General features: G+C 37.4%; 6 protein-coding genes across 6 annotated transcripts; 4 read left to right on the top strand and 2 right to left on the bottom strand.

Moving 5' to 3' along the window:
• Window positions 1-16: 16 nt before the first annotated feature.
• PCOAH_00032940 (Uncharacterized protein) lies at window positions 17-1735 on the bottom strand (the record flags this gene model as incomplete). The annotated part of the gene is made up of 7 exons (XM_020060089.1): window positions 17-73; window positions 185-258; window positions 441-506; window positions 633-697; window positions 852-951; window positions 1072-1334; window positions 1587-1735. 7 exons carry the CDS (start codon window positions 1733-1735, stop codon window positions 17-19), a joined length of 774 nt encoding a protein of 257 aa, XP_019916028.1.
• Window positions 1736-2790: 1055 nt separating this feature from the next.
• On the bottom strand, window positions 2791-3906 carry PCOAH_00032930 (Uncharacterized protein; the record flags this gene model as incomplete). The annotated part of the gene is made up of 1 exon (XM_020060088.1): window positions 2791-3906. The coding sequence occupies one exon, from the start codon at window positions 3904-3906 to the stop codon at window positions 2791-2793; it is 1116 nt and encodes a 371-aa protein (XP_019916041.1).
• Window positions 3907-4741: 835 nt separating this feature from the next.
• On the top strand, window positions 4742-5752 carry PCOAH_00032920 (Uncharacterized protein; the record flags this gene model as incomplete). The annotated part of the gene is made up of 1 exon (XM_020060087.1): window positions 4742-5752. The coding sequence occupies one exon, from the start codon at window positions 4742-4744 to the stop codon at window positions 5750-5752; it is 1011 nt and encodes a 336-aa protein (XP_019915893.1).
• Window positions 5753-16120: 10368 nt separating this feature from the next.
• PCOAH_00032910 (KIR protein) lies at window positions 16121-17357 on the top strand (the record flags this gene model as incomplete). The annotated part of the gene is made up of 3 exons (XM_020060086.1): window positions 16121-16147; window positions 16266-17063; window positions 17166-17357. The coding sequence occupies 3 exons, from the start codon at window positions 16121-16123 to the stop codon at window positions 17355-17357; spliced, it is 1017 nt and encodes a 338-aa protein (XP_019915743.1).
• A 1553-nt stretch (window positions 17358-18910) lies between these two features.
• Window positions 18911-21007, top strand: PCOAH_00032900 (Uncharacterized protein; the record flags this gene model as incomplete). The annotated part of the gene is made up of 1 exon (XM_020060085.1): window positions 18911-21007. One exon carries the CDS (start codon window positions 18911-18913, stop codon window positions 21005-21007), a length of 2097 nt encoding a protein of 698 aa, XP_019915598.1.
• A 4857-nt stretch (window positions 21008-25864) lies between these two features.
• Window positions 25865-27105, top strand: PCOAH_00032890 (KIR protein; the record flags this gene model as incomplete). Its single annotated transcript, XM_020060084.1, has 2 exons — window positions 25865-26338; window positions 26506-27105. The coding sequence occupies 2 exons, from the start codon at window positions 25865-25867 to the stop codon at window positions 27103-27105; spliced, it is 1074 nt and encodes a 357-aa protein (XP_019915647.1).
• Between the last annotated feature and the right edge of the window lie 334 nt (window positions 27106-27439).

Raw genomic sequence — 27439 nt, 5'->3', positions numbered from 1 at the left:
ATTCCAACGCACCTTTTCATTTCCAGTTTACTATAAGGTCATATTCGATATTTTCCAGCCAAAATTTATACCTCTGCAAAATAGGGAGGAAAATGGGGGGCGGGGGTGTTTGTTATGATGACTAACAAAATGCAGAGACGCACAAACAACGTTGGACAAATAAAATATTTTCCATTTTAAATACCACGTTCTCCAGCTCGGCCTTCTTTTTCTCGTAAAACTTTTTCAAGTCGGGCACGTTGTTCATATTTGCAGGCTCTGCAAAGGGAAAATTAAAAGGCGAATACGCGGCGTAAGTACACGCGTAATAGCAAAAACAAATGCGGTTTTAACGTGCATGCTTATGCGCACATTTAATTATTCCTCGTTGGTCTTTTTTATGTGCAATGTACTAATTTTTCGTGCAAAAAAAAATATCCTCTCTTATTTGCTACTATTACGTTTCGCTAGGGGATTTTGGGTTGCCATCAAATTTTCCATTGGGTTATTTTGTGACCTGTCCTTGTCTGCAACATTTTTATTCGCAAAAAAAAAAAAAAAAAGGAGAAGTTGTCTTTTTGTTCGCACAACAGTTTTGCTCCGTTATACGTGGCTATTTGCTCTTTCGTCTATTTTTTTTTTTTTTTCCATACCGTGAAGAACAAAATAATCAATGATGCTTATTAGGCCGCTCGATCCAAACATGACAAGGAAGTACCTGCGATTAACGGGTGGAGGTTTTGCAGCAAGATGAAATGCGCCAACGAACTGGTAAAAAGGACAAACAAAAAAACGCTCATGTAATCCCCGATGTGGTATGAACGTGGGTAATTAGAACGAATGAACTCCCTCGCATGCAAAAAAATTCTAACCATGAGAGGGAGGACACAAATTTCATGTCCAGCAATTCTATATCCATTCCCATCTGGAGGGTTGACTTGAATTTGTACGTCAGGGGGAAGGGAATTTTGGCTGAATGGGGGTGACAGCAAAAAGGAATATACGTGTGTGTATTGCGTGTGCTGCATTTTTTGCGTGCCCAGTTGCACACTTGGGCACATGCGCAGCACAGTCTCGCCTAGCGAAGCATACCCACTAAATAGCCAGAAAAAAAGAGGTTTATTAAAAACCCTAGCCCCAACTGTAACACCAAAAAGGGGATCTGGTTCTTCATCATTCCAAACAGGTCCGAGGGATCTTGCTTTAGGAGCGCATCAAACGGATTAACTTGTTCAGGTAAATCATTGAAAAAGCCACCTTGCGGTTTATTAAAAAAATATTTTCGACTTAGGAATGCAACTGGGGAAATAAATCCATGATTCGTTTTCAGCTGGGTGTACCTAGTTAGGAAGTTACTTTGTAAAAAATAAAAGGGGTGAAGGGGGGAAAAAAAAGTGTCTATATTAGTATTTCACCTATATTTACTCAATTTTGGCTCGTGCCAACTGAAACGTGGCAATTTGCAGGTGCACGCAAGAAGGCACAAGTTTGTCTGTATAATTTATGGCAGACCAGAGCAACATATGCGACAAAAAAAAAAAAAAAAAAAAAAAAACACAATCGATGAAATGGAATTTTTTTCTCTCATTTTGATCGCTCCTATTTACTTTTGCTTCAGTTTCTCAACGTCCGGTTTGATGATAGGTCGGACCATTTGCCCCAGGTTGCTTTTTATTATGCAGACCAAAACGACAATTATGAAAATTGGCACAAGGGCATACATGCGTATTTTTTCGTCCAGCATTAGCGCATCCATTTTTTCTACTTCTTTTTTTTTTTGCTGTTGTTCCTCTTCTTATGTAGCTGCTTCTTGATATATGTAAATACAATTCGCGTGTTCAAATAGGTTAGTCGCGAAGTCTCAGGGATGCATTGCTTAAGCTAGTTGGCACATGACGGGTTAAGTGCTTCTTTTGTGTGGTAATATTTTTTCTACGCTTATGTTGCAAAAAAGGATGAAGACTGGGTGATGTTCTATTGCTCAGCGGCAACAACAAGCACAACTGGGTTAGAAGGGAAAACTCTTCCAAACGCATCCCTTTTTTGTTATGCCCTCCCTGTGGCATACCATGTGAAGAAGCAAATAGTAATAGGGGATGAGCAAATAAAAAAAAAAAAAAAAGAAATAATGGTGACATCACATAGGGGGAATTAACCGCAAGAATATAACACGTAATTCCAATAAGAGTGAAACGAACGAAAATTTTGTTAAAAGTGTAAAGGATGCGGGGCCGACAAACAGGTTAAAAATAAATATGCGCTGAACAGTGGGAGGTCGAAATGGAAAACATTTCTTTAAAAATATTTTAAAAAATATTCAACCTCAATCAAATTATTAAGTTAAACAATTGCGTAAGAAAAGGAATGCTCTTTCCAACAATACATCATTAAAATGAAAAATTAACGAAATGATTTCTTTTTCTTTTTTTTTTGCATTATGCGGATGTATTTTACATGTGTAAATTAGTTGTGCTTGGCTTTTTACGAAAAAAAGAAAAACGTTTTTACCTTGTAGATTAGTTACAAGTCGAAGTTTACAATGAATTGGGAAAATTGACACAAACGTACATACATGCCATGTGGGTATTTTTAAACGTACCTGTGCATTCCGCCCAGTGTGGGGTGAATGCCAACGGATAAACAATTTTGCGGTTGTTCTCGAAGTCAGTACGCATAGCTGCGTTAACCAAGTTAACACATAGAGGTATTTACAAAATAGGACGCAGTGTAATGGGTTGGATGTTTTTGTATTCCCCTCTGTCAATGTTCAAATGTTTTATGTCGCCCATGCGGTTGCCTCCGTACGCCACATCAAAAGCAATTTTTGTACTTTAGAAAAATTTTGTAAAAAATGTAGGAAAACGTTAAGGAGCAGATAAGGATGATTAGGATGTGGTAAAACACGGGGGGTAACTGATAAATGTAGGGAACCAATTCGATATTAAAATATAGCTTGCACAACCTCTTCAACAAACGGTACATATTCTGTCTGTATGTAATCCCGTTGAAGCAGTGACAAATTTCAATTACGTAAAAATCTCGTAGATCATCATAATGGGAGTAGTCCTTGAAAGAAACACCCCCACAGGCTCTTTCGCCATTTCGAAATGGGTATATAACTTCATTTTTATAAATTAAATAACTACTACTGGTGCTATGTGTAGCGCTTTCCTTCTTATGGCCCTGGCTATATACAAAGTAGAAAGTGTGATCCAGTATTTTGTTTATAAAGATAACGTAGTAATAATGTATTATGTTCGCTACTGTGTTGTAAATTTTACTGTACGGTGGATTTTCATTTTCCCCTTTTAGGCTTTCCTTTTTTGCGCCTGAAATGAAAATATAGCTATTTTCTTCCAGTGGATCGCTATTCAAATGGTCTGTTTTGACAAAATATCTTTTAATAATTGTCTTCGGGATGGAGGTACCAGTATGTGCCCCCGCATTGTTACTAAAGTGTACCAAGTCGCGCACATACAATTTGTAAAATGAGCAATACGTACTGAACGATGACAAATCGATGTAATTCAACTTTTCATTTATTCCCTTTTTTGTTACTATATAATGCTCTGCCTCATTATAAATTTGTTCTCTTTTTAATTTTCCATTAGGATGTATTATAGACAAGTTATCACACCATGCGTTAAATAATTTCCCACTACATTTAAGCAGTTGTCTCCTGACGCATTCGAAAGTAGCCTGTTTTTTTTGCTTATCAAATGGACAACCAAAAGTTGGTGAGTTATTTTTTTTATTTTTTTTTATTTTTATGACCTGTTCAGGTGAAAAAATGTCATCACTAAATTGGCTAAACCAGTTTTTTAAAGTTCTTCCATTATGGCTTATCAGGCAGGTTGTAGTTACAATAAAGGAGAGGCAATAAATGAGGTAAAAAAGGAGGACACATTTTATGATAACATTTGGCATATCTTCTCATTAGCTGTAGCAACTTTGGAGGGAAAGAAAAGAAAGAAAAATGTACGCTCTTCGGAGGGTCGTCAATAAGTTTTGCTAATAGATCATCACAAAAAAAAGTGTCCTCATGTCCTGCACGTAAACTTTACACAATGGTGCGATTTATTTGTAATATTGCAAAAAAATTGGACCTTTTCCCTCAAATCAAAAAAGGTGTATTTTTTCCTCTTAATCTGACAAAATCAATCTTTTGTTAGTGTCACCGAGGAATAAATTGCTCCGCCTAGTTTCTTTAATTCTTAAAATTGTGCAATGGGCTAGGCATTCTTTTCGCCTCATAAGAACATGTAGACTTTTTGTTTTTTTTTTCACTCCAATTAGTGTGTTCAAAATGGGAAAACATATACATGCAGAAGGTGAGGCATACAAACTGATGGCATTGCACAACACAGAATGGTTTTGTTTACCATTTTATGGTGCCATATTTATTTCAACTGTGTAGTGTAAATTTGTCCATTCGTGGGAAAGGTTTGCACTTTTGTTAATTCCCCTGTTCTTTTTTTTTTCATAAAAAAAATCCAGCGACGTGCTTTAAAGGTGGGGGAAAAAAAGGGAAATTTATCTACCCACTTTTTTGCTGATCTTCACGGAAGAAGAAAAAAAAAGCAGTCAAGGGGAGTCAAGAAAGAGCAGTCGCAGCAGCCGAAGGAACAGTTCGAAAGCATTTATTCCACCGCATAAATGGCAAACGTGGTGCGTTTGTCATGAGAAGCAAAATGCCAGAACAATCACAGCAAAGAAATAATTGAGAGAAGCATAATGCGCCATTCAACTGCAGGTAGCTAAAATGAATGGGAATAATGAAAATAACAGCGATCTGAAAGAACACAAGAAAGAAAACACTGCAGAGTGCTCTTTAAATGATGAAACCATAATACCCATTTGTATAAAAAATATTTTACAGTGTACAATTCGGGGGGAGGCTGACAATGAACATTTCTTAAAGCGAAAAAATGAAGAATTAAACAGTTATATAGAAAAGAATATTCCAGGGGGGGCTTCCCCCGAGGAGGAGGACGACTGGAATAAATCTGACGATGGCTTGGAGTTCATAAATGTTAGCGGTAATAATGCAAGCGAAAACATCAACGGGAATAATTATCGTGAAGCCTTTTTAAACAGCCCGCATGAACAGCGAAATTTGGAGATGTGTGCAGACGGCCTGGGCAAAGTTCCCGACGAGGCTGACAACAGGGAAAGCAATGATAAGAAGAGGCATAAAAGAAAAAGACGCTATATTGACATCGATAAAATTAATTTTGATTTCGAAAAGGAGGATTTTGCTAGCAGTTCCAATGAGGAGTTGGTAAGACGCAATTCTGTCCATGCGGAGGAATACGCTAACGGGTATGGCAACGGGTATACCAATGGATATGCCAATGAATACACGAATGAGTTGCCATACCAAAAGGACATTAACATGAACAGTGAAGTAATTAAAAGCCTCCTGGAGCCGCCGCCAATCCCTCTTAATGATACCTTCCAGAAATACAATAAAGAAATAAGTGATGTGTACGTGAAACATAAAAAAAAAAGAAGCGGTTCCTTAAACATTTTCCTAGAGTCGCAACTTCTGTGCATAGATGAAGGTGCATTTGAAAAAGAAAATAACTTTATAAATAACCATTTTGATAATTTCATTATGAGAAAATTAAATGTTGTAAATCCCAACAATGAGCAAGACTCTACCAAACAAAATAAAGAATTGCAAGAGCTCCTCAAATATCTTATGTCTTGGTATTACTCTGGGTTCTATTCCGGCAGAATAAGCATGTTGAAACAGTTACATGGTGAGTAACTTTTTGGATTTTTTTTTTTTTTTTATCCTCATAACTTCATCATAATATAACTTATACATTGTTCTACTTCACGGACCGTCTTCGTCACATAAGTCCACGAATTATGCCACCTCCCCAAGTTTACATTCCCCAAAACACCAAATTGGCTTATAATTAAAATCTGAAAAACTGTGTGTTCTCCGCACCTATACATTCCCACTTCATACTTATTAATTCGGACCCTGCATGAATGTAAAAACGGGGATATTTCAAAATTAAAAGAGAATAACCCGAAGCGGCTAGCTAGGAGGTTCCAGCGTTCAGAGTTCAGCCTTTCAGGGTTCAGGGTTTATGGTTCAGGATTTGTCGTTTAAGGATCGGGGATCAGGGTTTAGGATTTAGGGTTCAGGGTATAGGGTTCAGTGTTCAGGGTTTAGGTTTCACGGTTTAGGGTTTAGTTTTCAGGGTTCAGGCTATTAGGATTTAGGGTTCCAAGTTTATGGTTTAGGTTTTAGGTTTCAGGGTTTAGACTCCAGGGTCTAGGGTGCACGGTTTAAGGTTCAAGTTTTAGGGTTTAGTGTTCATGGTTTTAGGGTTTAGGTTTTAGTGTTCTCGGTTTAACGTTTATGGGTTGGGGTTTGGGGTTAAGTATTTAGGGTTTAGGGTTCAGGGGTTAGGCTTTAGGGTTAAGTGTTTGGGGTTAAGTGTTTAGGGTTTAGTGTATAGGGCTTAGTTTTTAGGTTTTAGGATTCACTATTCTAGGGGATACGTACAGGGTTTTAGGAATTATGTTTTAGGCTTCAGGCTTTATGATTTATCGTTTAGGGTTGGGGGTATAACATTTAGGACTTGGAGCTTAGCGTTCAGCATTCAGGGATTATTGTCCATGGGAATGCATTCGGCGCGTGGATGCTCCGTAGGAGATTTTCTATAAGAACAGTCCGTTAATACCACTGAAATCCTAAAATCCTAAACCCTGAACCCTAAACGCTAAAGCCTCAACCCTGAACCCAAAACCCTAAACCCTGAATCCTAAACTCTGAACTCTAAAAATTAAACGCCAATCCCTGAGTCCTAAAACCTAAACCCTAAATCATTAACCCTAAACGCTAAATCTATAACCCTAAACGCTAAATCTACAACCCTAAAACCTAAATCAATAACCCTCAAACCTAACCCCTCAAACCTAACCCCTCAAACCTGAACCCTAAACCCTCAAATCCTGAACCCTAAACCCTGGACCCTAAACACTGGACCCTAAACCTTAACCCTAAGGAGTAAACCAACAAAAAACCTGAACCTTGAACCCTGAAACCTAAATCCTAAACACTGAATCCATGAAATCATCTAAGCCAGAACCGTAAATCCTAAACCATAAATCCTAGACCCTAAATCCTAAAAGCCTGAGACCCTGAAACTCTGAACACTCAACCGTAAGCCCTGAAGCGTCAATCCTAAATCCTGAAAGTTAAACCCTGAAATATGAAACCCTAAATCCTGAACCCTAAAAGCTAAACCCTGAACGCTATACATTAAGCGCTCAAGCCTCAAGCCTATATTGCTCTAAAAATTTTTAAACTTTATAACATCGGAATTAAGGAATTCTAGATTAAGCATTAACCCTAGAAGACCTCTTCCAATCTTTTCAGCCCTCCAATTGTTTAAACTTTGTTAATCCCTCCTAAGCTTACTTAGCCTTCTAATACATTATAATAAAAGGGAAAAGAGGAATAGGGCGTTTACATTAATATATAAAGGTAAATATGCATTATGGGAGAACTGGCTCAAATAATGTTGTCCATGTTCCACATATGAATGCGTTACAGTATACTTATCAGGGAGCAAGGAAAAAAAAGGGAGGAATTATTATTATTCAATAATTATGAAAGAGAAGTGGGAACGTGTACTCCAGAACGTATTGTTATGGGGATGTGTGCTCCTCCTTTGTTTTAACATATACTTCATATATTCCTTTGGTACTGCATGTTCCTTTCTATTTTATTTATAAATTTCTTTTCTACACTACATGTTGAAGAATGTGCACATTTGGAGGATGAAAGAAGTGCACACAATACACACGAAGTGTACTGCATTTGTTAACAGTTCTTAGTAACACTTTAAATAACAGTGAAGCATGAATTAATATAATATGTGCTAACATTTTTGCTCATATATGACTATTCCTTTATGTACATAATAACTAAGTGGTATGATTAATAATGTGATGCTTTGAACTATTAGCAACAATAGGAAAGTATGGTGTGTGAAGAATATATGAAATATGATTTTTCCACATTATTTCATTATTTCTTGGCCAATTTTTCACATTTCCGCCTTAAATTAGTGCATAATGATCTGATATGTATATATAATATGTTATCTATGCTTGAAAATTAAGCAATATCTATTATTCAGGAAAATAAAAATTTAACAGGAGCTCATAATCAATAATGGGGCAGAGCTCACACATGTCCTTTCGCTTATAATAATGAAACAAGAAATATTTTTATAAATCCTTTCCGAATGATTGAACATTATTAGATTACTTTATATATATATACATAGAAGGAATGTGCATGTAAACAATGGTGAAGGGAAGAGGCGAAGTACTTGGAGATTTATTCTCTTTTTTGATTTCAAGTGGATGTACCATTATCACTACTACATATATAATAATATTCTTCATGTGTTCATCATAATTCAATAGAAAATGTAAAAAAAAAAAATACATGGAAGAATATACACACTCCTCTTCTTCCTCCTCCTACTCATTATATATGTTCTATTCAATCTTAATTTACATTTTGTAGGATGGACAATGTTTACAAACATTACCCTCAAAATTAAGATACTCTGCGTTTGATATGCGTGAAATAGAGTGTCCATTTAAGGAAGGACAGTGGAACCAGGCTAACGTACACGAAAGGGTAAGGAATGCATTAAAGTTGTACACGGACCTTGAAAACTATGCCGAGGAAATTGTGAAAAACTGGTGCTACGCATGTACAATGGGAAGTAGCCACCCTGCGGGAAGTGAACGTTGTAATTTTTTATATTATTGGATAGGGGATAAAATAAAAGGCGAAATGAAAAGGGACGCCTCGCTAGGAACAGTTATAGAAACAATTTACCAACACCTAGAGAAATCAAATTTCGGGAAGGGGTACAGTAATGTGTGTAAGTGTATATACAAGGACGAAAATATTAGCCAAAGCGTTTTCGAGAATATGAAAATAGTATATGATTATTTCTATGACCATAGTAATATACGAACACGGTTACAGAGTTCTGGTTCTCAATGTATTAGTGAGTGCGAGGAACATGTGCAAAACATTAAAACAGCATGTTCCACTGTAAGTGAACGCTGCAAAAGGGATACAGCTAATAGTGATCCCTTTTGTATCTGGTTCAAAAGGGAAGAAGGGAAATATGAAAAATACTGCACTAAGCAGGAACTGGAAAAATTGGAATGCCCCGCAACACCAAAGAAACCTTCTGCAGGAGATGACTTAGACCTTGGCGACCCCGTCATGGGTGGGGAAGGAAAAGGAGGGAGTGACGGTGGTGGTAGTCACAGAAAAGAAGGGGAAGAAGCTGAGGCTCTTAGTGGTGGTGTTATTGGTGGTGTATCTGGTGGCGTATTGGCCACCATAGCATTACCAACATTGGCATACTTTTTTTACAAGTACAAACCTTTCTTCTTGAGGAAGCATACCCGTTCTGAAGGAAATAGAAGGGTACAGAGATCCATTAGGAGAGAATTTAATGAGTTCGCGGACGACGACTCAACAACAGAATATGGAACAGATTATTCAACAGCGGAAGAAGCTTCAACAGTAGGTTCTACGGATGAATCTACCCTATATGGTGGTAGATCACCACTCACAAGAGGAAAGAATACAGCGAGTCGCCAGAATATTAGTTATCATCGTATGTAAAACACACATAGGAATGTAACACATTGGAATGTAATGTTTCCTTTTTGCAGGAAGCATAAATTAACGCAGAGTTTATACAGTGTATGAACAGAAGGATTTTTCTTTTTTTAATTTTTTCCTGTCTTTCTTTTGTATTGTATTAAATTGTGTACATGTTCATGTTTAAATCAATATAAGTCCAGAAAGAAGAAGAAAAAATTTTTTTTCCACTTTATTCTGATTGTTTGGTAAATTTTTTCACTTAACAGACCTGCTGGTAAATTTTTTTTAGTGAAGGTGCAATATGTTTATTCATTTTTTTGCACAAGTTTTGACCTCCATAACTTTTCCTACCTTAATAAATTTGTCAAAAAAATTGCACAAAAAAAAATGCCCTAATAAATTTGTCAAAAAAGGGGGGGTTACTTTTTTTTTCTGTTTATTTGATAAAATGAATATGTGTACAACATTGCGCAAAGTATATTATACCCACTCTTGTGTTATACACATCTTTTAGATGCACAGTTCATATAAAAGTGCAAAATTACACAATGTTCTTCACAGAAGATAAAGGAGAAGCTGCGTTCTTCCCTTGTGCGTTTATTCAAATTTAAGTTTAATATAGGCCAAAAAAAAAAATTGTCCAAAAAAAAAGAATGCCCTAATAAAAATTGGTCACACAAAAAATTGCGAAAAAAAAGAATGCCCTAATATAAATTTTGTCACACAGAGAAAATTGCACCAAAAAAAAATTGCAAAAAGGAGAAAAAATTGTCCAAAAGAAGAAAAATATGCCCTAATATAAATTTGTCACACAGAAAAAATTTCGAAGAAAATTTTGTCCAAAGGAAAAAGATGCCCAATAGAAAAATTTCCCTAATATAAATTTTGTCACAGAAATTTGTGAAAGTGAAGTTGTCCAAAAAAAGAAATGCCCTAATATAAATTTTGTCACAAAGAAAAAATTGCACCAAAAAAAAGAAGTCAAAAAAAAAGGAGGGGCTTAGGGTTTTCACTGCTCTTTTTTTTTTTTTTTTTTGCGCAAAGTCAATCTAGCAAAACATTACGTACATGTGTTCTCAAAAAAAAAAAGTTTCTTAAAAAAAAAGTGTTCTTAAAAAAAAAAAAAAAAAAAAGAAAGAAAGTGTGTACAATTACACAAATTTTTTACCATGTCACACAGATGTGCACTGCTCTTCGCCTCCGCAAAAAAAAAGTGTCTTAAAAAAAGAATGTTCCTACAAAAAAAAAAAAAAAAAAAAAAAAGGACTGTGTGTACAATTACACAAAATTTTTACCATGTCACATGCATGTGTATGTATACGAAAAAGAATCAAAATTATAAAGAACAAACACTGGCACAACAAAAAAAAAGAAAAAAATTAAATTGAATTAATTCATAATATTAGAAGAAAAAAATATATATATCCGTCTACCCTTCTAAAATTTTAAAAAAAAAGGAAATGGAAAAAGTGTACACACACACAATAAAAGGGGCGGAAGCAACAACAACAACAACAACCAAATAAGGAACATCAACCACAAAAAAAAAAAGGAGGGGCTTTTACTGTCAAAAAAAAAAGAAAGGGGGGACTTGACTTACACTGCTTTTACTGCTTTTTTTTTTTTTTTTTTGTTATCAAAGTTGTCAATTTAAGCAGTTGTCCATTTCTAGGGCCCACCAGCATCACATCACTTTACATACGTTGATAACGTATATTTTTTTGCCTTTGTCCCTCCTGCTCACTTCTGCTTTTACTTCTTCCTTTGTATCTTGGTGGTGGTCGTCGTCGTTCATTATATATAGTAGAATTGTCCGTAGAATCGGACGCTGCTGTGGAAGCTACTGTTGAGACGTCCGTAGAATCGAACGTTGTTGAGTCGAATGTGGAGCCGCCCGTTGTAGAATCTTCCGTTAGGGTGTCTAAGTTCCGTTCTAATGACCATTTTTTCCTTCTTCTTCCTTTAAGTTGGTTACCAAACCAAGAAGGTAGAAGATTATACTGCACAAAGGAAAGGAACGTGGAAATGTGTATGTATATGTGCATACGTATATACATATATATTTATATATAGACATGTATATATATAACATATACATGTGTATATATAAATAAATATATATGTATATATGTATATATTTTTATTATGATGTTACTTTATATAGGAAGAAGAAAGCGACTGTTGGTAATCCAATCGCAGCAAATGTACCAGATATAGCAGCGGCGACAGCGTTGCTTGGACAATCCGGTGTATGTTTTAAAGAACACATCAAATTTGACAATACGGGACCACCGTATTTCTCATATTTCGTTTTAAATTCGACACAGTACTTATCACTAGGCTCCTGTATACAGTATTTCCGTACATCTTTGTAATCTGCAGGAACATGTTGGAGGTGTTCATAGTACTGCTTATTGCAAGAATTGTCACCACGGTTTATCCGCTGTTCTATAGTATTATAGTCCTGACAGTAAGCGTGCACTGTCCTCATTTGTTTGAGAAGTTTTTTGTCAATATTATTAGTGTGCTTCCTTTCACACTTATTCTGAACATTCAATTGTACTAATGCATCATAAATTGTATTCATACGTCCTGAGAAATCAACCTTCGAAAGACTGTCATTTAACAGATATCCTATCCAGAAATATAAAAAATTACAACGTTCACTGTAAAGATCACCTTCCATTTCCACCTTAGATACATAACAATAACGGTCCTTAATTGTATCCCAATAACCTCCAAGATCACCGTATTCTAACAGTGGATCCTCGTCAACCCCCGTAGGAGGTTCCCCTTGACACTGGTTTCTATTTTCATTAAATATACTGTAGAAATGTTCATTTGACGGTAATTGTTCCAAACATCCTTCCTATAAATGTAATTGAGCAGGAGGAAGTGGAATATATTTAGAAATGGAATGTGTTTCTACTACGTATTCACACATATTCTCCGTTACATTATGTATAGAGTGCTTTATATGCATATAAAGTGCATTATATATATATGCTAGTATATTAGTACACATTCAAATGAGAAAAAAAAAAAAAAAAAGGGGGGGAAAGTAAACTTATCCTTACTGGCTGTTGCCTCCCGTCTCTTGTCATTGTTGCAAGTACTGCGCGCTCCGGTAAAGGTTCTCCTTTGCATCCGTCCTTTAAAAGTTTTTCATATTGGTTGTTGTTGTCACTCTCTTGGAACATGTCTTTGAAACCATCACAATATTTACTATAAGTTGCTCCTCCTTCACATTTACTCTGCGCAGCACCATAAGCTGTAAGAATATCTTGCAGGTAAGTGCTAACATCTGTATCACAAGAATTGTTATGAGTTCTCAATTGCAGATCTATAGTACCATAATCCTGTTTGTATTCATACATTTTCCTCATTTGGGAGAAAGTGAATTTGTCAATAAATACATTTATTCTTTCACACTTGTGCTCAACATCTAACACCTCCAGTGCATCATAAATTTTTTCCATGAAGTCGACGAACTCACCTCCACTTGTTTGTTTCTCGAAGAACTTACTACCTAACCAGTAATGAAAATATTCACAGCGCTGTGCATAGGATGGGTTGTTGCTACTATTCATTACTTTGTTCATGTAATACCAAGCCCCCAAAATTTCCTTTAAGTACTTATCACTCTTCAAATATTGCTGTAGTACTGCCTGCACACTGCCTTTTATGCTACTGACATATTGGTCGGAACTGTATGTTGTCCAATTAAGGTTAAAATTTTCATATGCTAATCTTGATGGTAAATTTTCCAACTCCACTTTCTACGAATGAAATTAGTGATATATATATGTTTCCATGTATTATTCATAAGAAGTATTATACATGAATAATATATATATATATATATGTGTATGTATGTATGTATGTATGTATGTGTACCCACACTACTTTGAATAATGAGGAAAGAAGTAGTGGTAGTGCTAACCGTTAGTGGTGATGAAGCTTGTGGTGGTTTTGCCATTGTTACTGCTATTGTTTGTATGTGTGTATACACACATTTATATGTATACATGTAATAAAATTTATGTGAAAAGGTGTTGTGGTTTGCGCTTTTCACATCCTTCATGTATTTAATACACTATTCTACAATTCCATATAATCATTTAGAATCTATACACTACCACTACTATTATTAGTATTATTATTATTACTATTTATTCGTATCCCTCAGCACCCTTCACTGTTCCATTCATAAAAATATACCTTAGTAGGAGGCAAAAATTTTACTCACAATTTCCATTTATGCTTAACCCTTATTGTTCATATTCTTATATCGGAAGTGCTTATTTAAAAAATTGATCACGCACATATATCCAGTATACTTCCTACACATGTAGAGAACATTTTTTCAAAATCCCCTTTAGGAATGTGTGTACAGTACTATTCATACACATTAAAAGTAGTTAAACTAATTGAGAAAAATTAATTATAATAAAGAGGAGTAACACACACTTTTATAATAACATTCTCTTTATCATAAATCCGTTCTCCCCCTATTAACATGCGCTCCATAATAATGAGTCCCCTCTTCCATTACGTCCATTTTCCTCCTCCTGTGAAGTGCACTATAGATAGCACACTTACTTGGAATGCATATTACATTATTTTAAATTACTCCCTTTGCTAATACATATTATTTCATATATATTAATATTCTTCCATTTCCTCATTCTACTTCTTTCTTTTTTTTCTTTAATTTCTTTTTTTTCTTTCCTTCCTCCTTAGACCCTCCTTCACTCCTTCACGCCCTCACTCCCTCCTTCCTTCAATCCTTTCCACCTATTTTTCATTCTTTCTTTCTGTTCTATAAAATTAAGAAGTTTAACAGATTCTGCAGGGGTAAAAAGAGTTTAAGGGTTTAGGCTTCAGGTTTCAGGGTTTAGGGTTTAGGTTTTCAGGGTTTAGGGTTCCTGGTTTAGGGTTCCTGGTTTAGGGTTCCTGGTTTAGGGTTCAGGATTTAGGTTTCAGGGTTCAGTGTTCAGGGTTTAGGACTTAAGGTTCAGTTTTTAGGGTTCAGGGTTTAGGTTTCAGGGTTTAGGGTTCAGGTTTTAGGGTTTAGGATTTAGGGTTTAGGGTTCAGGGTTTTAGGTTTTAGGGTTGAGGGTTTATGCATTAGAATTCAGGTTTGAGTGTTCAGGGTTTAGCGTTTATGGTTTTTATGGTTCTGGATTCAGTGTTTGAAGGGTTATGGTTTGTAGAACGATTTTGTTATAGGTGTTAGAATGATATTTTAGGGGTGTTAGAATGATGTTTTTTATGGGTTGAATGAAGGGCATCTAAGTAAGGAAGTAAAGGTAGGGGCCTAAGAAGGAAGGAAGGATAGGGTTCGAAGGAGGAGGAAGAAAGAATGTTTAAGCTTCGAAGAAAGGAGCGTCTATGGAGGAAGGCAGGTCTATCGAAGGAGGGTCTAAGGAAGGAAGAACGATCTGAGAAAGGAATGAAGGAAGAAAAGGGGTCTAAGGAAGAGGGAAGGAAACGAAGGTGTCTAAGGAGGAAACATGGAAGAATGGTCTAAGGAGAAGTGAAGGAATGGGTCTGAGAGGGGAAGAGAAGGAGGGTTTATGGAGTGAGGATATTAATGTTCGAAATATCGTGTGCATTAGAAGAATGAGAAAGGGGCGGCTCAAATAACAGAATGAGTACCTTCTATATGTGTGAGTTACTTTCAGTGTGCTCACCATAAGGGGAACGATAAGAAAAATTACAATGGAATTATTATTACTAAATAAGCGTGGCCGGGAAAGGTAGGGGACGTATATTAAATGATGTATTATTATAAAGGATGGGCACATATATTTTATGATAGACGGATCATTTAGATCTTTTATGTCACACATATGTATAGTTAACTTATTCCATAAATGTACAATCGCCATTTCTAAATATGGATAAATGTGCGCAGTATGAAAAAAAGGGGGAATGAATAAAGCATATATGAACTGTATTATATATATATACACTTCTTAGCAACCACCCTTTTTCATAATAGCAATTTAGGAAAAATGGAAGGTGTTAGCACGATGTGCTCCTAAGAGTTATTACGCTCCTTTTATATGTGCAATAGTGAAGGAAATGCAATTGATGATGTAACATACGGAATAGAATAATACAGGAATAGGGACTAATAGTGTATAATACACGAATAGGGAATGTGCATAAGAAATTTGCATTTCTTTCCTTTCTAATTTGCTTATGGCGCGATTTATTCTGTATTCATTCCCTTTTTTTTTTATATGAATTGAGTATATAATGTTTCAGCACATGTATATAGAATACGGTGTTCACTTCACAATTGAGGAATGTGTATTATTGGGTGGCGAGGAATAGAAAATTAACGCTGTTCCATAATGATTATGGAGGAGGAAAGGTGTTCACACATATTTGTGTTCTGCATGAATGAGCATACGTTAAAATAAGTTTACTGTGTATACCACGGAGTCCATATTAACAATGCCGGATCAAAGAGGAAAATTAACGGTTACTTTCTATTTAAGAGAAATAAGTTAATAGAGCGCATATATTAATTTACGTGTAATATAATAGGTTCAAATATGGCGATACATGGGAATATTCACATTACCAATGGCACTTATAGAAGGAGGATGATTTGGACCAGTTACCTTCAAGAGAACGTGTAAGCCATACAGTCAAAGGGAGAACAGTTTCAACCAACTGTAATGGAGAGCAGGATGGAGAAGATGCTAAGAAGCAGGTAGGAGCTTACCTTAAGGAGCGGGATAAGGGAGAATATGCGGATCAGATTGTCGGAACCTGGTGTTACATACATGAAAACCTGAAAGTCACTAAGTCCAATTATGATTGGTGTTATGTTTTCTACTATTGGTTAGGAGATATATTGTTGAAGTATGGACAAAATCCCGATTCATTTTCTGACGTCATGGACGCGATTTACCCAATATTGAGGAAATCAACTCTTGGGAATGTGTGCCAAATAATATGTCGTGGTATTGACAAAGAAATTTTCGACAGAAGGAAAATAATATATGATTACTTCATGGACTACACCCTTATTAAACATCAATTAGGTGGAGGTAACAAATCCTGTGACCTAGCATATCACCAGCACCTAGAGGCCATTAAATTAGTGTGTCCTATTGTGGAGGGGGATTGCGCACCAAATAATGGACATTCGAGTGATCAATTTTGTACATGGTTTAATGCAGAAAAAGGGAAAGGTAACAATTACTGTGAAGGGAACCAACTATCAAAATTAACATGCACACCACCACCAAACCACAATCCAAACCAGGCCGGTTCATCTGGTTCGTTTAGTGATGCTGATCAAAGTGCAGGTGGTAGTGTAGCACCAGCTGTGTCTGGTGGTGCATTGTCCACCGTAGCATTACCAGCATTGGCATACATTTTTTACAAGGTAAGTAAATCTATACCACAGTTGTCATCAACCACCTAACAACAACCTTCCTTCCACCTATCACATAACAACCATAACACCCCTTTCTTTTTTTTTTTTTAGTATAAACCATTCTTCCTTAATAAACGTAACCATTCTGATGCCAGAAGGAAGAAAAGATCAACCATTCACCACGATTTGAACACCTTAACAGACGACGACGACAACACTTCTACAGAAACATATTCTAGAACCAACCTAACCGACACTGCAACAAAATATTCTGTTCCATATACTTCATCATCATCCAGATGATGAAGGAAGGTTGTTAGGTGGTAGGTGGGTTGTTTGGGTTGTTAGGTGGTAGGTGGGTTGTTAGGTGGTAGGTGGGTTGTTAGGTGGGTGGTAGGGTGCATGGAAGGTTTTTAGGAGTGGTAGGGTCGAAGGAAGGTTCTTAGGGGTGGTAGGGTGGTAGGTGGGTTGTTAGGGTTTGAAGGAAGGACGTCTAAGGAAGTGAAGAAATAAGGAGGAGGAAGGAAAGAAGGAGGAATGGTGATAGGGGTATATTCCCCTTTAGGGGTGTACACCCAAAGGGTGTATTAAAAAAAAAAAAAAAAAAAAAAAAAAAAAAATCGAATTTCTCATTTCATCATAAAAAAAATAATCCGTCTACCCCTCTAAAATTTTTAAAAAAAGAGAATCGAAAGTACAATATGGAAGAAGTACACACAATAAAAAAGGGGGGGCGAAAGCAACAACAACAACCCAAATAAGGAGCAAGCACCAAAAAAAAAAAAGGGGCCTTTTTACTGCCAAAAAAAAGGAGGGGCTTAGGGTTTTCACTGCTCTTTTTTTTTTTTTTTTTGCGCAAAGTTGTCCATTTCTAGCGCCTCCAACAGCACATCACATGTGCTCTCCTGCGCAAAAATATGCTTTAAAAAAAAAGTCCAAAATGGCAATCTCTGTTTCAATAGTTCAAAGTTTCCTCTCCCTTTTTCTCATGTTCCTTTAAAAAAAATGCTAACGTAATTTAAAAAAAAAAAAAAAAAAAATGTAATAATTGTGCCTACATAAATAGAAAATGGAATGACGAGGTGGACAACGTGGGGCGCAACATGAGGGGGTTGTGTTACCCTTATGATTATGCATACACCGATGAGCATTTACCATGTACAGGTATACTGCAACGTGGACCTAGCGCGCTTCTTTTCACTTGCGCATGCGCGTGTATTGCAAGGAAGAATGTACCCCTTATGAGGGATCATTGCAGTGGAAGAAAAAAAAAAACAAGCGAGTCTACATCTCACAGGAAAGAGGCCCCTTCTGAACGCTCCCAACCATTAGCTGCCCTTAAAAAGGGGGAAATATATACGTACGTCGGAAGGCGGGAGGGCATTATCAGGAAAAAAAAAAAAAAATTAATTAAAGAAAAATAATAATAATTTCGCAACTTCCTACCCTTAACTTTTAAGCTCCTCTACTTGTCAATATATATTTCCTTCCTTTCCTTGCTTCGGTGGGAGTTCTTCCCCTTCCACCAAAAATTGGAAGCACATAATTCGAATTTTACCACCATTTAACCGACATAATAGGAGAAAGGCTACGAACATTGCCTAGGAAGGCATTCCCACCATCACCAAACGTTTTGCGCACGCTAGTGGTAGATTACCGGAAGGCCGCCAACAAAGCCGCTAACATCGCCCTTAACAGGTCATTGATAACCCAAACGAGAAAGCGTCAACCGTTTCCTGGGGGAGCCGAATCTCGCATTCGATTTTTCACTCGCGACGTGACACGTGTATAGCGCAGACGCGGGGAGAACCATAGCCGAAAAATCCGGCTGGAACCAGTACCACATCTCTGCAACAATGAGGTCGTCAGAGCCGAGTCACAGCAGTAACAACAATCTGTTCTTCCTCGCGGTGAGCAAAAACAAAGCAACGGTTTACGAGTACGACGTTAGTTGTAGTAGCCGCATAGTTGATGATATAGAAGAGCAGATCAAACGGAGCGAAGAGAATGGTTTGGCACTACCCAGCGAAAGTGCCAAGCGGGAATGTACAGATGGGAGAAAAACGGCCACGAGCAATGAAAGCGCACCACCCCCAACACAAGTAAAAAAAACGGGAAACATCAAATTTAACAACGATTTTATACTCAACCGGGGTATTCGCATTTACAAAGAATTTGAGGATGTGGAGCTAGCCACTTGCACAAACGATTATAAAAAAATTATTCTGGTTAAGAAGTCCAACTTGAACGTGGCCGAAATCATCGACCTACCACAGGGGGATGATAACACGAATAAGGGAGGGACAGCCTCCTCCTTCCAAATTAGGGCGAAGACGCCCATAAAAGCAATTACTAGCAGCCCCAAGGATAGCCACCTGGTGTTGTACTGCCAATATAAACCGGAGGTATCACCACACAATTTGTTCGTGTATAACATTGGCAAAGCAGCTGGAAAGAAGAACAGGTATAAAAAAAATACAAAGGGTGATGATGGGGCACCCGGCGGCAGGGGGAGCCACTGCGCGGAAGAAGAAGAACGATCCAAAGAAAAGTCTAGCACAACTCTTAAAGAAACTCCGAAAAAAGCGCCCAACACAGGGGGGAAAAAAGCGTCCGGGCAGGGCGACCACACGGACCACAGCGATATTTGCTACGGGGATAGTTGCCACCGCGATGATAACTTTGGTGAGAAGATTCCCGTGCGTGTGGACACGCTCAAAAGTTACAGCAGCAAGATGTGGCCCTTTTACAAATGGAGTGAAAACGAATCTTTGTGCGCCATCCGAATGAACAACATTATTTACGTGTATAAGGAAAATAACTTCACTTCGTACGTAAGTAAACTGACCCTAGAAAATTTGGAATTTTTTGATGTGTCCCCTGAGCAAGGTAATAAAAAAGGAGGAGGAGAAGCGCTAATTGCAACGTATGAAAGAGGGACTAAAGGTAAACCATCCGTATTTAAGATTTTCAAGTCGTCCGACTTAAGTAACCATGTTTACTCGAAGAGTTTTTTTAACTCAGATGAGATGAAGCTCAAGTGGAACAAAAATGCCACTGCGGTGTTGTTAAATGTGCACACACAGGTGGATAAGGAGAAGCAGTATTACTATGGACTAAGCAACTTATTCTTCATCGACACGAGCAAGTTTAGCGAGGTGAATATAATGACCGACCGAGGACAAATCTATGACTGCATCTGGTCTTATAATCAAAACAAATTTTATGTCTGTAAAGGAGACATTCCTGCAGAAATTGTTCTGTATGACAAATGTGCTAATATTGCTCATTCCTTTGGGAGGCATAAATTTAACACCTTAAGGTTGAATTGTTCAGAGAAGTTGCTTCTAACAGGTGGGTTTGGGAACTTAAGTGGAGACATCACCTTGTGGAATACCACCACAAAAAAGGAAGTCACCAAAACGAAAGCATCCTGTGCAGTTATTTGTGAATTCTTTAATGATGGGAAGCATTTCCTTACAGCAACTACCCACCCTAGACTTCGAGTGGATAACCATTTGAAAATCTTCACCCACGATGGTTTTATCGTTAGCAGAATTAACTTTGAAGAGTTATACAATGTTATCATTCTCCCTTTTAATAAGATTAATTTTTCCGAAACAGATGCATCTTTAGGCATCTATGTGGAAAATTCGAATAAGCAACTATACATACATAAGCAGCTAGGTATCGATTCGAAGAAAACTGGCGTTTACCGTGCTCCTGGAACATCTACCACTGTGAGCGCAATTTTAAATGGGTTCATGAATGCCAAGAAGCCAACGCACAAGCTGAGCAAACCCAAACCACCGGGGGCCAACTTCGTGCAGGAAAAGGAGAAGAAGACGACAACGACGTCGAAGAAGAAAAAAAAAAAGAAGAATACCCAAACGGGGGAAAACGCTCCACCGGGGGAGGTAGAAGAGGACCTTCCAGGAGACGACGAACCGTAGCAATATTACCCGAGCAAAAAAGGGGGCATCCCTGCAGAAAGAGGGGGGGTAACCCTACCATGTGTATCTTTCCCTTTGTGTTTGTGTAACGCTCCACTTTGTTGATGCTTCCTTTTAAAGGGACCAAGAATGGGGAGCAAAGCAAATCCGCTTGAACATCAGGATAACTGAGCGGGGCTCCTCCCCCGTGTGTGTGTGTTAGCAGCTTCGTCTGGGGATTTCTTTCCCCGTGCCTCTTTCCCATTTTGTTTTGTTCTTCTCGCTCTCGTTCATTTTTTTTTTTTTTTTTTTTTTTAACCTACGTTTAAGTTGTTCAAAAAGTGTTGCGAAGTATACAAATTAAAAAAAAAGACAGTTATGATGCGCATAGCGCGGGGTGAACATATTAGGGAGGCACCAACACGTCGAAGTTTTCTCGTCACGCGACCCTGATAATACACATGGAAGGACGCAAACACGCATTAAACAGAACGCAGCACACATCACACAGGCATGTATCACGCCAATGTGTATTTTTTCATTCTTTTATTTTTATTTTTTTTTCTTTACCTTCTTTTCCTCCATTCTTTCCCCCTCCCTAAAAGAGCTAAACAACAGGCATATTGTTGTTCTTAAAAACCCTGAAACGCGGAACCTTAAGTATGGAAGCCTAAACCCTTTTTTCTTTTCCTTCTATCTTTTTTTTTTAATTTCCTTTTTTTTTTTTTTGTTCTTTTTTCATTCTTCTTTTTTCTATGAACACCTTAGATGCATACCCCTCTCTAAAACAGCTGAACACCAGGCCATATTGTTGTCCTCATACCCCTAAAACAGCTAAACACCAGGCTATATTGTTCTTCTTATACCCTAAAACAGCTAAATAGCAGGCCACATTGTTGTCCTTACACCCCTAAAATATCTAAATACCAGGGCATGTTGTTGTTTCTTACACCCTTAAACAGCTAAACACCAGGCCAACATTGTTGCTCTTATACCTGAAACCCGGAACTTTAAACGCCGAATCCTACAAATACACTCCTTAAATGTGAAATCCTACACACACATCCTAAAGTGCGAAATCCTACACATACACCCCTTAAATGTGAAATCCTACACATACACCCTAAAAATGTGAAGTCCTACACACACATCCTAAAGTGTGAAATCGTACAGGCACACCCCTAAAATGCGAAATCCTACATACACCCCCCTAAAATGTGAAATCTTGTACATTCTTAACTGCGAAATGCCACACCCTCCCACAGCCCACTGATTCATTCACCTTTATTTTATTTTATTTTATTTTATTTCATTTTATTTTATTTTTTATTTTTTTTTTTTTTTTTTTTATTCTTTTCCTTCCTTTTTTTTTGGAAGGTAAATTTTCTTCTGGAAGGTAAAAATTTTCCCCTGTAAACGCCTCTTTTTTCTACCTTTATAAATGTGGTATAGAAATATGTTAGAAATTGTGCAGGTACTTAATGGGGAAAGTGTGGGGGTGAATTACATGCACTATTTATAATTAACGGAGAAGAAAAACTTCACATTCGATGATAACTTATATTTCTTGACTGCTGTCCATTACTACTTCCTTTTTTTGGTTTCATAGTGTACGGGACAGAATACAGTGTGGTGGAATCACCATCTGTTAAATTGGATGAGGAACCTACTGTTGAATATTCGGTAGAATCATCTGAGAAGGTGTTTATTTCGTGGTTTATTGATCTTCCCTTTCTTCTTTTTCCAGAGAAGGTGTTATTTATCCCATTGAATATGGAAGTGTACTGAGGGAAGAAGAAAGGAAGGAAAGGTTGGTCTAAGAAGGGCAGGGGTCTAAAGAAAGGGATTAGAAGGAGGTCTAAGGAGGGAAGGAAGGGTCTAAGGAAGGAAGGGTTCTAAGGAGGGAGGAGGGTCTAAGGAAGAAAGGGTTCTAAGGAGGGAGGAGGGTCTAAGGAAGGATGGAGGGTCTAAGGAAGGATGGAGGGTCTAAGGAAGGAAGGGTTCTATGGAAGGAAGGGTTCTAAGGAAGGATGGAGGGTGTCTAAGGAGGAAGGAGGGTCTAAGGAAGGAAGGAAGAAAGAGAAAGGAAGAAGGTACATGCAGCATATATATAAATAACACATATATTTGAACATTTATTATTCCAAAAGGGAAGGAAGAAATAAATACTTAGTGTACATGTTGCATTATTTATATATATATTTTAAATATACATTGAGGAACAATTACTTTATATAAAAGGAATGCTATTGTTGGTAATCCTATTGTTGCCAATACGCCACCTGACACAGCTGCAGGTGCCACGGCACCACCTGTACTGGAAGCAGTAGAACCTGGTCCAGAGGAACCGGGAGACTGGTGTCCAGTACTAACTGGACCAGAAGAACCTGGCACTAACTGACATTCCAATTTTAGCGTCGGCTGATCTTTGTTTCCCTGATATACTTTTTCAAATTCTCCACAGCATGTACCACCGGTACTACCTTTGCAGTCGAAATGTACTGCCTCATAAGCTTTAACAATGGCCTGTAGGTGTTGGTAATAATGTTGATCGCAACATTTCTTCCCTGTATGTGAATACATATCAATTAGACCATAATCGTGTGAGTAGTCATATATTACTTTCCTTCGGTCGAATGTGGTTTTGTCAACATTGGGGCATATTATTTTACACTTACTACCAGGAACTAACTTACGCAATGCCTTATAAATTTCCTCCATGGCGCCTGAAAATGAATCAGCACTTACCGAATATTCAGACAATATACCCCCTAGCCAATAGTAAAAAACGTAACACCAGCTATTCTCAGATTCCGTGGTGCCCCTCGTCTTATTTATATGACACCATGTTCCTACAATCTGATCCGCATATTCCCCTTTATCATTCCCCTTAAGGAAACTTTCTACCTCCCCTTTAGCATCCCCCCCCTTCGTTGGATCCGTGCAGGTATTTGAAACTGTTCTTCCATCAACCTCCTGGTTTACATATTTCCTTGAAGGTAATTCATTCAACTCCTTCACCTACAAATATAATTCGGATAGAATGGAACACATTAATAGGTGTTCCCACATACACTCCTATTATTCAGTTACTACAAATATAGTATTAAGTGTATAATGAACACATATATATTTCTAACAGGTACTAACCCCCAATGTTTCCCCTGTTTTCATTTTTCATATATACCCACTACTTATATAATATACTCATATTAAGGAACTATTCACACATGCTCTTTAAAGAATATGCACATGTGGAAAAAATTTAGCCTGCTCCATAAATATGGATATGAAATTTTTCCTTTCCCTCTATAATACACGCTGCTCTATTTTTAAGCCCTAATAATACACTATACATATATGTATCAAAATCATTATATGTGCACATACGAATTAAAGCCAGAAATGTTGGAATAAATATATTAGAATAATTGGGCAAATGTATGCAGAAGCCCATTCTTCCCTACCTTACCAATTCATATATCACACTATTGCCTTGTGTATAAGTGTATTAGTATATTCTTAGGGACCCCCCTTTCATTAGGTACATAGGAGTGTAATTTTCTTATCTCCCCTCTGAGCAGAGGAACAATTTTTTTCCTGCTTCGTCACGCACTCCTGTTCTTTCCATTCACTATGCTCAATTGTTATTGTTAAAAGGGGTGGTTGCCAAGAAGTTGACATAAGTACAGTTCACATATACTTCATTTCTTCCCTTCTCGAAATGTGCACATGTTCATCCATATTTAGTGAGCAGAATGTGGATTTAAAATAAATAAGTTAATTATGTACGAAAGAAAACGAGTACGAATTACTTAGAAGAGAACATGTATATGCGTGTTCCCGTAGTAATAGTACATTGTTTAATACACACCCTTTCTCTTCCCTCCCATGGACACTTAGTAATAATAATTTAACTGTTATGTTCTCTTTTTCTTTTCTGATGAGAATACAATAAATAATTCATGCATACATAAAATGAGCACATTATGCACTACCTAAGCCTTCCCCACTACTCCTTCCAGTGCACACTATACCTCGAAAATTAATATCATCCTTCCTTCCTTAGACCATGCTTTCCTTCCTCCTCCTTAAACCCCCTACTTCCTTCCTCTTCCTTAGACCCCTTCCTTCCACCAACCAACACCCTAACAACCATTACTTCCATCTATCACCTAATACAATCCTCCTTCCACCTACCACCCCTAATACAACCTTCCTTCCACCTATCACCAACCCTAACAACCTTCCCTGCCACCTACCACCACCCTAACAACCCAACTACCACCCACCTAGCAACCGACCTTCCTCCTTAGACCCTTCCTTCCTCCTTCCTTAGACATCTTCCCTTTCCTTCCTTAGACCTCCTTCCTTCCTCCTCCCTTAGACCGTTGCTTAGACCCATTCTTTCCTTCATTAGACCACCTTCCTCCTTAGACCCACCTTTCCTTTCTCCTTAGACCTTCTTAGATCCTCCATTCCTTCCTTCCTTAGACCCTTCCCTATAACCCCTTCCTTCGTCCCACTTAGATCCTCCTTCCTCTCTTCCTTTCTTTCTGCTTCCTTCCTTCTACAGCATGAATAATTACATATGAATGTGTGCATAATTTTTTATTTATAGTGTAGTAAATTATGAACTGAGGAATACATACATTTATATTTCGTCAATTACACTTACAGAGCGGAAGTTCACTTCCATTGCCCACACAGGAAGTATACGATGAGTTCAACAAGAAAGGAACATGTAACAAAGAATCACCGCAAGAGAATTACGGGGATCAATTAACGAGGACGCTGGGGGAAGTATTAGGGCCAATAAGAATTAAGAGATGAGGCTTGGCCAGTATAGTTGCAAGAGGATGGTGCAATGCATATAAAATGGAAATAGAGAAAGGACCACCACTCGACGGTAAACCTTGGGACTTCTTTTATTATTGGTTAGTTAATGAAATAAGAACATTAAAGGACCAGGATTTTATGGATATAATGAGGAAAATTTACGACAAGTTACAAGGGGAAAAACGCAAGCAGAAGTTCAATGATATGTACGATAATATTGGCGAGGACGTTTTCGATAATAGTATGCAACTATTCAATTATGACTATAATGTTAGTGCTATAGCGAAACTTCCGAAGTGCAGTAGTTATTTATCAGATGGGAATTATATTAAATACCACAGTAAAGCTCAAAAAGCATATATATGGTTATGTGAGAAATGTGTGGAAAATAATAGTGATGATAAGTACTGTATGGAATTCAAGAAAAGCAACGGAAACTGTGAGACTAAGCAGAATTTACCACAATTAGAGTGCAAAGGAGTACAGGCACCGGAAACCTTAACAATGGAAGAAGTAGGACAAGAACAAACACTACAGCAACTACTGCACATTATTCCATGTTCAACTGAAATGCACCAACGTACACGTGGCACTTTGTACATATTGTAATGGGAAAATGTAAGGAACATTTATAGGAATACTCATTTATATATTTCATTCCTCACCAATTACATTTGCAGGAAGATGATTCAGATGAATTACCTTCAAAAGAAAGGTACGATAATTTTGACAGAGGGGCAGGAAGTACCACAGGAGGTGGAATTTGGAATAAGGAGACAGAAATAAGGGCTCATTTAGAGAATGAATTAAACAAGTATGATCGTATTAAGAAACATGCCGGTAACATCACAAAAGCTTGGTGTTATGTAACTAATGGTGCGAACGAAGAGGGGGACTACGCAGGAGAAGTAAGGAGGAAGGAAGTGAGTGGTCCTGTATATGACCTGTTTTATTTTTGGCTGGGAGATAAAGTATGGAACAATTTGGGCAGGGATAATACCTTCTCAGAAGTTACGGATAAAATTTATCGTGCACTGAAGGAGAAGTTGCTTTCTGAATATAGGTGTGGAACTATATATACTGATATTACTCAAGAGTATTTCAAACAAATGAAAATACTGTCCAATTATCAGATGGATGAAAGTACTATAACTGAGGAACCAAAAGGTGAAGGGGAACTTTGTTCTGCACGATATGAAGATTACCTACAGAAAGTACAATATGCCTATGAAATTATACAGAAGGAATGTGTAGCACACAAAAAATCACAAGTGGTGTAATAAATTTAAAGAATGGTATTTGGATTATGAGCAGAAAGCAGAATTAGATGTAGGGTGTGTACTGAAAAATCCAAAGCAGTGCACACAGGAGGCAAGTAGTCCTGAGTCCCAAGCGAGTCTAGCACAGCGCAATAGTGAAACCTCCCCTGGTGAAAGCACAGTTGCTAGTACAGCGGTTCCTTCTGCCGGTGCACTAGTCGGAATACCGGCGGCTGCTTTCCTCCTATTTAAAGTAAAATTATAATTCAAATAATAGCATGAATAATAGTATTCTTTTCCATATTGATTTTTTATTTAGAAATAAATGCCAGTGTAAATTATGTTGAACATAATA

This window comes from Plasmodium coatneyi, chromosome 11, assembly GCF_001680005.1.
Source record: "Plasmodium coatneyi strain Hackeri chromosome 11, complete sequence".
In the NCBI taxonomy this organism is placed as follows: Eukaryota; Apicomplexa; class Aconoidasida; order Haemosporida; family Plasmodiidae; genus Plasmodium; species Plasmodium coatneyi.
Note: the sequence above shows the minus strand (reverse complement) of the source record. Positions and strands in the feature narration are given on the sequence as shown.